This window comes from Pseudonaja textilis, chromosome 3 (genome assembly GCF_049901715.1).
Source record: "Pseudonaja textilis isolate UNSWEBS1 chromosome 3, rPseTex1.2, whole genome shotgun sequence".
Taxonomy (NCBI): Eukaryota; Metazoa; Chordata; class Lepidosauria; order Squamata; family Elapidae; genus Pseudonaja; species Pseudonaja textilis.
Window position 1 is genome coordinate 82565069 of NC_141992.1, and position 15171 is coordinate 82580239.

Genomic DNA, 15171 nt, shown 5'->3' on the forward strand with positions numbered 1-15171 from the left:
GTTTTCAGACCTCCGAAAAAGAGGGGGAAGCACTTTTCTCTTGTTTCTATTCTCAATAAGCAGGGGCTCCAAGATACTGCCAAATAATTTATCCCCTGATATTGGGGCTGATGCCAGCTTGCATTTATGCTTGGTATCCGCCTGCCAATGTCTGAGCCATCGCAGTCTCCGTGCTGATACGTGAGATGCTATGGCTCTAGATGAGAATTTGACTGTGTTAAATGTGGCGTCGGTGGAGAATTCTGCCGCTGCAATAATCTTAGCAATGTCCTGGTGGGTTCTGACATTTGACGCCGGCAATATATCCCTCAAGTGGAATAGACATCGTAGGGAAGACCGTGTAAAAAAGGACGCAGCTGTAGCTGCCCTAATGGCCCAGGCGTCAGAAACATGCACCCTACGGAGTGCCAACTCTGCTCTCTTTTCCTCTGGTCTCAGGGCTTCCTCGGCCTTGTTGGGAAAGGTTGAAGAAGAGGCCAGTGCCACAATGGGCTCATTCACCTCCAGTGTTTTGAGAAAATTTGAAAACTCTGGTGCCAAATTATAATATCGTTTATTGTACCCTGTTGGGACTGGGTAGGATGCTGCTGATGCCCATTGATTTTGTACTAATTCAGCAAACATACGAGGGACAGGAATAGTTTCTGCCTCATTAGCCGGTTGTGAGAATATTAGATCCTTGGATTCGTTCTGAGACCCTGTTGACAATGGATGAGGGCTTGATGTGCCTAGTTTAGCGGTGTTCTTTGCTTTGAACAGTAAAGATTTAAAGAGGTGCAGACAAAAAAGGCCAGAAAAGGTAGGTTGGTCCGGAATGAGGCCTTCGTCATCTGACATTCCTCGTTCTAGTGGGTCAGCCTCTGACAACCCCAAGTCCATCTGATGGATCGACCCTACCTCCATGGGAACATCCTGGTCATCTAATTCCACCTCCTCCCGAAGACCCTGGACTAGTATGTCAGGAATCCTGAGGAATTTGATGATGTCCCATATGCGAAATGATCGAGCAGACAGGGATCCCGCTTCCGAAGTAGCTGAAAAGTGACTGGTCTGGATGGATTGCTGTACTCCAGCCGCAATGCCCTTTTGTATGGCGATCTCCATCCATTGCCTCATTTTGATGGGGATAGTCTCAGGTAATCCCTCCTCCTGTCTTAAACCGGCAGCCGTAGTGGTGAAGGTTGCCTCTGGGATCCATTGAGCAATGCTCATTGGAGGAGATATGCATATGGGAGACTGTCCAGAAATAGCCTGTTTCGGCTGGGTGGATAAGTCCAAGGGCCCCCAACAATGTACTTGGGCCCTGACCTGATTGTTGTGTCATAGCCATCTTGTCCGCCTCCCTGGCCCGTTTCTGCAACTGCCTTTCCAAGGCTTGGTGCCGTCTATGGGCATCCTTATCCGTCACCTTAGAGGCCTTTTGGGGGCCCACTAACTTATCTTGGGACTTATTTGTCTTGGAGCGGAAGACGTTGTCACCTACCATTGTAGAGGACTGATTCTCGTGCCTCTAACTTTAATTTTTTAAAAAAATTATTATTGTTATTGTTATTTTTATTATTGTTGTTATTGTTGTTATTATTATTATTATTATTATTATTATTATTATTATTATTATTATTATTTGTACTTAGGGGTGATGCCTACTTTTGTGGTTGAAAGTAGAATGCTTCTCCAGGAGTGTAAGTCTATACACACACACACACACACACACATATACATATACGTGCTTATATCTACATGTAAAACTGTGTATATGGGAAACAGTATCTAAGGGTCCCCAACAAGGGAAACCCCCAAGCGCTCCAAGCAAGAAATATTCTGGATCCCTGGTCCCCAACAAGGGAAACCAGCTATACAGGGCCTGGATGGATCCTTTCCTGTCAAAAACGTCCCGCTGTTTGAAAAGGCACTTGTGGCTTCACTCCAATGTAATGATCCAAAAGCAATTGCAAAAAGAAAAAAATTCCTGTTTAAGGACTAGCCTGCTTATCCAATGCCAGCAAGATAAAAGAGAAACAATGCCAGGGAAGTGGAGTGGGAAGGTACCTGCCCCGGTCCCCAAGAAGGGAAACCAGCAGAGAATGGCGCCTGTGATATTTAGGCGCAAACTTGAAGCCAGCCATTGAAAATGGCAGGACGGCAGAATCTCCTATGTTAATTGCCTGAGCAGTTTAATGAGCCGCTGCTGCTGACTCTCTAAATTGTCAGATAAATGATCCTGTCAGTCAAAACAGCAAGGAGAAGTGAGCCACGGCTGCGAGTGCTCTGCCAAAATCACAGAGATAAGACATTCGGGAGATTAGATAAGCTAATTGCCTGAAGCAGCTGTCTCAGGGTGCCTGCGGAGGGGCAGGCTCCGCCAGCCACAAAGAACTGCTCTCAAACTGATCGGGGGGATGACCTAATAGAGCCACAAGCCTTGAAATCGCCAAATTAATTGGGGGAAAATTTCCAAGCCGAATTAACCCAAGAGCAAACTTGAATTTAAACTAGCTGAATCAGAAAACCGTTCCGGTCAGGGAGTGCACAACCTCTTACCACGAAGGCTGAGCTAAAACTGGGGGAGGCTGAGGAGGTGTCCCGTGGAGGAGGAGGAACATCCCAGAGTTTTAAGCCCAGCCTTTCCAGAAGAGACTGAAGCACCTCCCACTTCTGGATGCTCTGAACAGCTCACGGGAGAATGAAAGGTTTACGCCTGCTTTCAGGATTTCACAAGATTAGGTGTGCTCAGCTTGATTCAAGGTCACCATCAAACTTGGTGCATTCCATTAAAGGTGCCTTCTGTAATTGGCTTTTAAAGTTCCCCAAATCAAGGAAAGCTCAGATTTTTAGTTCTATTTTAGAAAAGAGTAGGACTTTGAAAAGAGCAAAAGTAATTGCCTATAATTATATTCGGTACTGGATGGGGAAGGAAAAAGGAAGGAAATATATGTAAACCTAATAGCTTATTACCTTAAAAATGGTAAAGTAGCAGTGAATGGGATGTTAATGTGATCCTTCTTTATCTTAAGTCAAATAGTTTTTAAATGTATATTATACATGATCAATTTCAGGAGATGGCAGTAAGCTGCAAAATCAAATGATTATTTTTTTCCCCTCCAACTCCAATACAAAGATCATATATGAATTCTTGTTTGCAGTTTAATACAAATACATGGGTTGTACAACCCAGCAGGCTTTAAAGTAACTTCCCTATCACTAATGAACTGTCTCTATTTTAAATACTGACACTTTCTATTCAGGGTACATTCCTGAGAATTCTCTAAAACTCTAGGTGATTACAAATAGCTTTGGCTGACAAAGCTTTGATCTTAGCATTTTTCCAGGTTCTTCAGGCCACTGAATCAGCAATTATTTTGCATTATTAATCAAAAGGTTTGTTGAGAAATTCCAACTTTATATAACAATACTTTTTTTTTAACCAAGCATTGCAAAGTCATTGTGAAAAAAACAAAGAAATAACTTTCAGTTACAGTGTATCCATATTAAGTTTCTATCCTTTTTCATATCCATTTCAATCCTATAATTGCACTGAACTTCTAAAGGCAAAAAGCCTTAAAGAAACTAAACTAAATACAAATAGTCCTCAATTATGATAATTTGTTCAGCAATCATTTAAAAAAAATGAAGAAAGGGAGATCATTTGGCACTAAATGGATAGAAAGTCTGTTGCCTCACAGAGTCACTTGATTGAGTTGGACAGCGATAGAAATTTAATTATCTTTACCAAGCAGTAAAAATATTCTGAGTACTGTAAGTGGTAAAAGAGAGAAGCTACAAGAGTCTTTGTGTAAAGAATCAAGATCTGTATGGGTAATGAAGAGCTGAGGTTTCACCTGTGAGGGAGCCACTTAGTCCAGACGTTTTTACATTTTCTCAATTCACAATGCCTGTAGCATCTCAGAAAAATTTTCCACGGCATCTCACAGTATCCAAGAAGCAAGTTCACAGAGACACTGTGGGATATTTTAAATTTTTGAAAGAAGCACTTTTTTGAGAGAGAGAAGCAATAGTAAGCTAGTAGTTTGTGCTCTGTTTAGAAGATGTTGGGTACTGCTGTGTTTCCATTAAATATATGAAATATTCCACAGTCTGAGTTCATTTTATCACCATGGCACACAGTTTGGGGACCATGGATGTAAAGCAGGGCTGTCAAACTTGTGGCCCACAGGCCAGATGTGTCACTTGCTGGCCACACCCATGGTCTCCCTTTATCAAAGGAGAAAAAAAGATGTCAGTTTGACACCCCTGATCTAAAGGATTTGGCAAGAGATGAATTGAGGTTTGGAATGCCAAGAGGAGGGGAAGTGAAGAGAAGGAAATGAAAGGTGTAGTCCATAAGAAGGGAAGAGAGTGAGAGAACCGCTAGATAAAACTGCATGTCAAAGTATTTACAGTGAGCATATTGGCCTAATAAGTAGGGAAAGCTAGATTGTTTAAGGATGTTTTAGGTATCAGAAATGTTAAATGCATCTTTCAAAGGAATCGTTCAGACTATTGTATGAGAAGCCAATAGCTAACTAAGTTTCACTGGACAGTGTTATATATGCCCCGTGGAAAACTCGGGAAAACTGTAATGTGTGCACAGCCATTTGGAGATTAGTTGCCAGCTAATGACAAGTGAAAGGAAGAAAGGGAGTAAACATACAAGGAAGAAAGAGGGAATATGTTACCCACCCTTAAGCATTCAGGTCTTTGTTTGGATTAAAGAAGCATGTACATTGGGGCAAGTGACTAACACTTTTCTTCCTTGTTCAATCTTGCAGAGTTTTATGTATTCATGTATTCACCCAACTTGATACCTGTTCCTTATCATAAATTAAAGATCTTATATATGAATTGCATAATGTCAGATAGTATCATTCAACCCATTAAGAAAATTATCAAAAGATTTGGAAGATTTGGAATGAAAGTTGAACTCTTTAAGGCTGTTATTAATTGCAAATATGCCAAATAAATGACTAAATTAGAATGAAGGATGAAAACAATTAAAGATTAGGAAAGTAATCAAGACCTGTACATTTTGTTTAATAGAAGTATTTTAAACATGAAAAAGCCAGATGAATTGTCAGCTGTATAAGGAACAAGATATATTACTTTTATTTGGTATGTAATAAGACATATTTCCAAAATAATAAAGGAGGTGATTGAATAGTCTGTTAAACGTTACTCAAGACTATATAGTAACATGATCTGGAGAAATCTAGAATGTATTTGAACACAACCTACTTATGAAATTTATTGGCTTCTCTCTCTCAGCCTAACCAACCTCACAGGGTTGTTTTGTGGGAAAATAGGAGGAGGAAAATGTATTACATATGGTTGCTGCCTTGAGTAATAAAAGTGGGATAAAAATCTTAAATATTAATATAGTCCATTGGTGATCGTCTGTAATAAGCAGCATATTACTATGGGATATAGAGGAAAAATTTGATCCAGACTTGTCCTCTCGTCTCATTATTACATTTTCATTTTTATAATGATGAAAACTCAAATAAATTTGCTTAGTGGAGAACACATTGTATATAATACAAGATTTATGTCAGTAAAATATGAAATAATCTCTTCACGATGACCTGAACTACCAAATTGCTTTCACTATCTTTAAAACATTTTTAATATTTTAAAGCATTATACAAAATTGCAATTATACCTAAACGGAAGATAGGGTGGATTAGACCCAGATAAGAGTATCCGATAAGCTTCTTCTGGTGTTTTCTTCAAGTAAACTACCTACAAAAATAAAAACAAACAATTAGAAAATGCATACTTACAATTGTATAACTCATAATATCAACATAAAGTCTGAATAGAACTCAATGAGACTATGATTTCATTTTTTTAATTCCTAGAATTAATGCTTCAGAATCAATGTATGTTGATGCTTCAGAAAATTGTTTTTATTCCAAGCTTAAAATGTGACTCCATACACAACCAGGAAGTTTACCAGACAGCTAACAGCCATGCTAATTCTTTCTCTCATATTTTTATTGCTTTCATAAGAAAACAAAACAAAAACATTTTTCTGCATCTAGATGTGTTCTCCATTCTGAATGCAGATAATTGTTTATTTTCTCAAGGGCAAAATAGGAAGCACTGATAAAAAAAAAATGATTATGCATTTAAACAAATAAATCCATAGATATATAGATATATATAGAGAGAAAGATTGAAAAAAGACCTGAAAGCATGAATAGAAGAGATGACTCCACCAGATTGTCAATTATCTGGAAGCCTGCACTCACAAACAAAAAAACCTCCACACCACAAGCCAAGCAAACACCTGGGCACAAACAGACCCCTCTCCCCGATACCTCCAACTCAAACACAACCCAACAAGGCACCCAGATGAAACCTAGCTTCCTAATAAATGATAGCCATCCATTTACTCAAAAGCCTCCTAAAAGCCTCCAATATAGGAAACACAATGTTGCCAGCCAATCAAAACAAAAAAAATGCTACAAAACAGACAGAAGATATTAGAAACACCAATCAAGCAGAACACAGCAAACTCCAAAACCAATAAACACAGACCAAGACTCCCAACCAATCAGGATGATGAAAAAACCATTCTAACATAGCAGTAGGCTAGCACCAAATTTAAAACAGAAACGGCTGTGAAAGCCTGACTCACAGACGAACACAATACACAAGCCTGATGATGGCAGATGAGATTCTGATGAAATGTCACTGCAACTTTAAAAGCAATTATATATAATATATATAATATCTATATATCTATATCTATATCTATCTATCTATCTATCTATCTATCTATCTATCTATCTATCTATCTATCACAGAATGAACAACAGAAATCAACTTGTAGTAATGAATTAACACATTTTATAAAAAGTATCCAAGTTTTGTTCTCATCCAAAAAGAAAGACCCTTCCCTAAATATTATACAGTATATAAATATACAATTATAGAGAATTTCAACAACAGTATTATTTAGAATCTGCACTTTCAAAATGGTTTGCTTCCATATGATAAACCTATTCAATAACTGTTTTAAAACAGTTCCAAGAGTTCAGTTATTATAGTCTAACCCTAACCAGTATACTCATAATTCTCTTAAAATAAAAACACTTGCCCACCTCAAAATCAATTACTTTTGTCTTAATAAATTTTGCACTCAAGACTATATGATATGCTTGTAATATTAAGTTGAAAGATTCCTCAATGAAGAATTCTGATAAAATAAAGCATAACCATGTAAATGCAATTAAAAGATACTGTGTGAATGCGTGGCTTCATTCTCATCACCTGAATTTAATTCCTAATTTCTATATAATATGTACAGACTTTCTTAGAAATGTTTTTCCAACCCCTTTTTCATATCTAAGCATCCTAGAATCAGAATATGAGTTTGAAATTCCAAAATAATTACCTAATCCAACATTTATTGCAGGAATTCCTTGTAGGAAAACCTTCAGTGAGGGAACTTTAGGCAGATTGTTCCATGTTTAATAACTATTCCTGTCAGGAAATTCTTCCTACTATCCAGCTTGTTGCACCTCATTTAGTTTCATCCAATTGGGTCTTGCCCTGCTTAAAAGTTTCATCAGAGAAGGGTTTGCTCAGTCTGCTCCCTCCAACATAGGACAGTGTCTTAAATATATGGAGACGATTGTCACCTCAGTCTTTCAGACCTTTATCATTGTAAAGCATTCCTCTGAATCCAATCCAACTTTTCCATGTTCATTTTAAACTGGACATATTTTCAAGAGCAGTCTGATAAATGCAATGTAACTATTATCTCCCATGATCCTGAAACAATTATTCTCTGAATGCATTGGCCTTTTTACCTGTTATATTTGGGGCAAACAACCTGATATCTGTCACCAGGATTGACCTGTACTTATATATTTCCCAGAAGGAACATTCACATATACTATAACTCAGTGGTGGGATTCAAATTTTTTACTGCCGGTTCTGTGGGCGTGGCTTGGTGGGTGTGGCATGGTGGATGTGGCTTGGTGGCCATGGCAGGGGAAAGATACTGTAAAATCTCCATTCCCACCCCACTCTAGGTGAAGAATATTGTAAAATCTCAATTCCTTCCCTATTCCTGGGGAAGGTTACTGCAAAATCCTGTTCCCGCCCCACCCTACTAACCTGCTTTCCAGCTCTGTTTTCCTGTGCAGGGCAATGAAAGAAGACCCAGCCGATCAGCTGGGACACGGGAGGCAGGGAATAGATGGGGGCAGGGCCAGTCAGAGGTGGTATTTGCTGGTTCTCTGAACTACTCAAAATTTCCACTACCGGTTCTCCAGAACTGGTCAGAACCTGCTGAATACCACCTCTGCCATAAATTGCATATTTTATCTGTGCCTAACTTTACTGGATCAATACATCTGACTTTGCCTTCCGAGATGCAGAGATTCTCAAGAGATTTACAACGGTTTATATCATCCTACTGAATTTGGCCCAACATTCAAGTATGCTAACCTAATTTTAAATCATGATTTTGTCCAAGTTATAATCTCACTAAACCTGATCTTATCTTCAAAAATGATAAAAATCCCTTCCATTCTATCCTTCAGATAATTTACAAATATTTGAATAGCAAAGGGTCTGGCCTGGGGAACTCATCCAATACTACCTCCAGGTGTTGCGGTATCATTTGCCAAGCAATTTTTATAATTTGTTTCACTTAAAACCTAACTTTTCTTAAAGCTCCTTTCTTTCATGCCTCCAGGCTTATCAGTAAGATAAGACTCTTAACATTTCTGTCAATTTTCTTATGTCATGAGAATTATTTATACCCAACCTTTCCTCATTATTTCTTTGGTTTATTTATCCTTTACATTTTCAGTACATATTATACAGATAGTCCTCGATTTACAACAGTTAAGGTAGTGACAGATCAAAGTTACAACAGGACAGAAAAAAAGTTATTTATGACTGATTTTCACACTTATGACCCTTGTAGGATCTTCATGGTCATGTGATCAAATTCAAATGCTTGGCAACTGGCTCATATTTATAACAACTGTAGTGTCCCAGAGTCATGTGATCATATTTTGTAACCTTCTGACAACCAAAGTCATTAGAGAAGCCAGATTCACAACTGTGTCAGTAATTTAACAATTGCGGTGATTCACTTAACAACTGTAGCAAGAAAGGTTGTAAAATGGGGAAAAACTCACTTAACAATTGTCTTGCTTAGCAATAGAAATTTTGGGCTCAATTGTGGTCTTAAAGCTGAGGACTAGCTGTACTTCTATTTTTAATCTGAATTCAAAAGAAGGGGCTTTCTTGAAATCCAAAGAATGTGACTGATTTTTCCCCAGCTTTTCCTTCCCTACTTGACTGCCAACATATTGTAGTTGCCTTACTCAAAGTGACTGAGACCCTCAACTTAATTCCTATGTTAGTCAAGTTTAAATTCGATAAGGGACCTCCTTCCTGAAATGTTCTCTGTGACACGCTGTAGCATGATTCCACTATTAGAAACAAATGTATTGATATGCGACTCTGTTTTGCCTAATACTAACTTACATATCTGGGGAGACTTTCAGAACTGCAAAATCTACAAAGTAAAAATTCATGGATAAAACTAGACTAGGGTATATAACACTTAGACATGACAAAAGTGTTATGAATGGGATATCATATTCTTTAGTATCAAATGTGTCGATAAGAGCACTGTCCTTATAATAATTGGGTGAAACAGGAAAAAAGAACCCTTGGTAACATTTTTATTATATTACGAATAATGACAATAATTAAAATGTAGGTTTCAGAAAAAATTAGAACAGACAGCCATCACAAGGTCTATTTGTAGCATTTAATCTAGTATTTACCAAATCTCATTTGACACAATTGTTTAGCATTAAGGCAGTACAATAATGCTAACTAAGAATAATATATATGCAAAACAAGTATCAGAAAACTGTTTACCAAACAGAATGATTATGGCAATGCTGCCAGTTTTTAATTCAACTCAAGGTTATCGCCACAAGTGCATGTATGTTGCAATTCTGTTTTCTTCAAAAAGGAATGCAATATATATACTATGATGTAGTTGTAACAATCAGTCTTGTAAATCAGCCAAAATTATTCCTTGAAAAATGTACAGAACTCACCCAATCTGAGAAGCAGGATTCTGCTTGTTGGTTGGGAATACTGGTCCTACTACAAGATTATCTTGCATCTACACACTGCTTGCAACATTTAAATTGGGCTACATGGCTTTTGCTCTGCTTGCCAGAACAATAATTAAATGATATCAAAAACTTGCACCTAATTTCTGCTTGTTGCCCGCATTAGGCTGTAAAATTAGAGGTGAGTCTAGTTTTTTTAAAAAAAGTTTATTACATCACCGACAAGTAATTAAATGGTAATTTAGCTTCCTAACTAAAAAAAATTAAATTTAGCTTCTTAACAAAAAAAAAAAAAAAACAGTGCAAGAGGCCACAGCATGGGAAGAAAGAACAGAAATATCTAGAAAGAGCAGAAAAATGTCTACAATGTATTTTTAAAATGTTTCAATAAGAGTGCACACAGTAATTTACTATGATGCAATGAGTGCAAGCATAGCACTGAGCTAATTGAAAGAAAGTGATGAATTAATTAATAAGAATATATTTAAGTGTAGAATAGAGGGAGTTTTCAGTTTAAGAGGGGAATGGGAACTGGATTTGCCATTGTTAAGCAATGTGGTTATAAAGCACAACATTATGTGATCATGGTTCTTAGCCAGGCAGTCTCAGTTGCCATTGTTAAGTGAGGATCGTGGAAGTCATTAAGAGAGGCCTTCACAAGATCATGACTTTTGACTTCCTGCTGGATTCCCCAATGACTTTGTTTGTGAGAAGCCAGCAGGATCATTGGAAATTGCACTTATGCAACCACGGCTTGTTATGATGTTGTAATTGCAAACCAGGTGCTGAGCATCCAGATCATGGTTAGATGACTGCAGGCACATTGCCAGGTCAGAAACTCCATGTAAAGTCCTAACTAACACTTGTTTGGTGTCATTATAAATTTAAAAGATTGCTGAATCAGTGGTGTTTAAACTAAGACAATCTGCAGCGAAATTTTACCTATCAGTTTTTAATTTTCATATATGACTAAGAATCTACAATCAACTTTGAAAATGATCTCCCTATGATTGAAAGTATGGATTTTATATAACTCACTGCTGTTAAGCACAAATTTTCCCTGAATAATCAAGGAAACCAAAGTCTATGGCTTTTGCATGCTGCATCAGCTGTCGGAAATGCCCTTCAAATGTTCTTCTAACTGTTCACATGGGGAAACAGAGCTAGTCTTTCAGGACAATTAAACATTTACTAGGCATTTTAAAAATTAGTAGAGAAATGAGTGGTAAAGCATTTCTCCCAGACATACTGAAGCAGATCTTTAAAAACCATCATATTCTAGCAAGAGTTTCAAACATAAACTTATGGGGAAATTGCCAAATCTGAATTGATTAGAAAAATTTACTCTGAATATGAATGTAGATTCTATAGATAAGACATGCTCTTCTTTAATATTTATTTGGATTATTCATCACCAGCAGCTTTTATTGTGAGGAACAAATCTCAGCTATACTGATTTAGTGTTTGGTTAATTGCCTGGATTCTGTATTTGCTTATTCTCTCTACATTACAACATCACTTGTAAAATATCCTCTCCAAAACACCCGATTTGTTCACATCCCTGAACAGCAGCTAGAGATATCTACTAATACAGAAGACTGTACAGATTTGTTAAAATAGAGTAAAAGCTTATCCTAAGTGTTTCACTTTTTAGGGTGTCCTTTTATTGTATTTAGTATTATTTCAAATTGTATGCACTGAATACAATACAATCGAGATCAAGTGAGGTACTAAAGTGAGTGTCATCATTTGAGACTTTCAAGAAGAAATTGGACTGCCATTTGTCAGAAATGGTGTACAGTCTCCTGCTTGGGCGGGGGGTTGGACTAGATGACCTACAAGGTCCCTTCCAACTCTGATTATATGTTTACATCAATAGTTTTTATAAATAAACAGGAGGAAAAACAATATTAATATAGATTAAAATTGCTTTGTTATTGTTGCTATCAATGTTTAAATTAAAATACTTAGAATTTTCAACACAAGGATTTAAATTAAAAAAGATACAAAATGCTAGTAAAATTGCACTGTGTTGTGTTACAGTTTGCAACAAAAAAGCAAGACGCTGCTCTGAAGATATGGCCTTGGCCTAGTTTATCTGAAGTGAAAAGGTTTCCTGTAGGAGGACTAGAAAAAAATCTGTACCAGAACCCTTAAATAACCTGGATGAAGATTAGATGCTAAAGAGGATAGACAGCTTACTCACACAACACAAGACCAATGAGTGAAACTATCTCATCTGACTTTTCATTGCGAATCATTTTCAAGGCAAACATAGTTCTCATACTATTATTCCTTGCTTTCTTAAATACAAAGATAGAGTAGAACTTCAATTTTGTTCTTTGCTTGCAACATGCTTTGCTGCTTCACAATAAGCTCATTTATTTCAATTAACAACATGATTATCTTAAAAGGAAGATTAAGAACGTGAGTTATTTATATAAAAAGTTATTCATAATTCCATTTCACTTCATTCAGTCAACACAGAGGCATCATTTTGTAGAACATTTATTTTATTATAAATACAAAGCCAACAGGATATATATGTTACCTATTTAAATTAACAGCACTGTATATTTATAAAGACCTACATGAATGTTGTAAAACATAACACAAAGCCCTTAAATCACAAAATACTAGCTTTTGTTCAAGTTCTACAATTTTGATCATTCATGTAAAAACACCTCCCAAAGAAAGGTTTCATTTCTCAAAATAACTTTTCTTAATTTTAAAAACGTAGGTAAAACATCTACAAGAAAACAAAAGCCAAAGTTGTAAGAGTGAGCCTGCAGGCCCCAACGGTCCTGATGCTATAATCTAGCAAGAAAACTTCATCAAAATTCAGCAATAATTTGCCACCCTATGTTGATAGCATAATCTCCCTGCTCCCAACTACACCCTTCAAATCTCTCTTGCAACTCTCTAAATGGCTGGGGGGATAAATGATGGGAATGAATGTGGAAGCCTGTGGGAGGCAGATCATGTCCATTCCCTCCCAAGTAGTAATTTAGGCAACACTTTTATGGTTGGGAGCAGCTTAAAAATGCAAATGGAAAGAACTGCTTCTTTCCAGAGCCTTCTTGCTCTTAAGAATCTTTCGGGATTCTTAAAATCCTGAAAAAGCAGAGATGCTAACTTTTGCTGTATCTATTTAGAGACTGAAGTGTCAGCAACTTCTCATTAGAAATGCACACAGCTATTGATACTTACTGCGTATGCACCTATTAAAAATGCTGCATTTGCTCTTTTCCGTTGGTCAAAGCTGGTATAATACACAATTTTCTTTCTTGATAGACTGAAGGACTGTTTAAGATACAAATAAATAAACAGATTAGGAGCAGACCACAAAATTATGCCAAATGTCTCAGCTCAGTGACTCATCAGTTTAAGAGACTTCTGGCAGGTTAAATCAGGTTATATCCTGATCAAATTTAAACCAAAGTATAAAGAAAGTGCTCCCTAACCCTCCCCCATATAATGCAATTCTTTAATCCCTCTGTTAATCTGAATCTTGAGGTAGTGAATCAAAATATCCACCCACTCCTATCTCATGAATTCTAAGGCAATTCTTCCTTTAAGATTACCGTGCTTCATAATTAAATGTCTAAATCATAGGCATCCAAATTTTAGCTTATCTAGGTCAGGGGTCCATAACCACTGGGCCACACCCCACTACTCAGCCGTGGCCTATCCTGAACTGGGCCACGTGAGTGGCAGACTGCTGCACGGGCACGCAGCTCCTTGCACAAGTAGTGGGCCGGTGCACCTGCACACCTGTGCGCAGCTCAACTTGCAAATGTCGAGCTACGTGCATATGCACACCAGCCCACCAGTCACATAACCCAGTTCCCCTCCATCCCCAGCCGGGCCACCAAACTGCAAAGGTTGGGGACCTCTGGTCTGGTCACATCAAGTGAAGATGTGGGTGAGATATTATACATATCTTGTTACATATAAAATATATAACATAGTTAATGTATATCAATCACATAATAATGTTAAATGTTTACAATCTTGTGAGAATTCATTATTAGCTGTCCAGGGCCACATGCGTCTGTGGGTTGGGCATGTCTGGTGTAAATCATCTGCCTGCCTGCAATTTCAATTTGTTCTTTACTATATAGCAAATTATCCATGTTGAATCTTAAGTCTCTCATACTAATAACAAGTAGGACAATGAAACAGGTAGTTGTTTTTTTTAAATCTACCCAACATTAACCAAAGTATATTAGCAATAATGTTAAAGAAATGAGTATTCAGAATAAGGAGGAATAGGCATTAATTCTAAACACTGGTCTTGATAGCAATAATTTATCCAGAATACAGGTAATCCTTGACTTACAACAGTTCGTCTAATGCCTGTTCAAATGATGTTCTAATGATTGTTACCCCAGCACTAAAAAATGTGACTTATGACAGTTTTTCATAGTTGCCACCTTTGTAGCATCTCCATGACCATGCGATCAAAATTCATATGCTTGGCAATTGGTTCATACTTAAGACTGTTACAGAGTCCCATGGTCATGTGATCACCTTTTGCGCCTTTCTCACAAGCAAAGTCAGTGAGGAAGCTAGATTCACTTAGCAACTGGGTTACTAACTTGTCAACTGCAGTGATTCACTTAACAACTGTGGCAAGAAAGATCATAAAATGGGGCAAAACTCACTCAACAAATGTCTCACTTAACAACAGAAATTTTGGGCTCAATTGTGGTTGTAGGTTGAGGACTACCTGCATGAGAAGCAATATATGCCTCAAAACAAGCAAATAGGAAGAAGGATGCAATTGCACTCATGCTTTGTCAGTGGGCTTCTCACAAGACGGTGGTATCAGCCCTACAAGACAGACCATAGAACTCTAGAATTCTATTTCATTGAAGCAGAATATAGTGAATTTTGCAAGTCTCCCAAATCATCCTGTGTATTTCACATATAATACACTGTTTTTCCAGTAAGTAAGATGACTTTTATTCAATTCTTTTGAAAAACAGCTTTTGTAACAATGGAGTTCTACATCATAAACATCATGCATATAGATATTTAAGAGTGCTAAGCA

General features: G+C 37.3%; 1 protein-coding gene across 4 annotated transcripts in view; it reads right to left on the minus strand.

The window, feature by feature from the left end:
* Positions 1–15171, minus strand: part of CDC14A (cell division cycle 14A) — an 88348-nt gene that overhangs the window by 54730 nt on the left and 18447 nt on the right. For all 4 annotated transcript variants that reach the window (XM_026700403.2, XM_026700401.2, XM_026700402.2 and 1 more), the window contains exons 4-5: positions 13326–13418; positions 5657–5736 (exon numbers count right to left, since the gene is read on the minus strand). In XM_026700403.2, coding sequence (XP_026556188.1) covers positions 5657–5736; positions 13326–13418 — 173 coding nt within the window. The remainder of the gene's footprint in view (positions 1–5656; positions 5737–13325; positions 13419–15171) is intronic.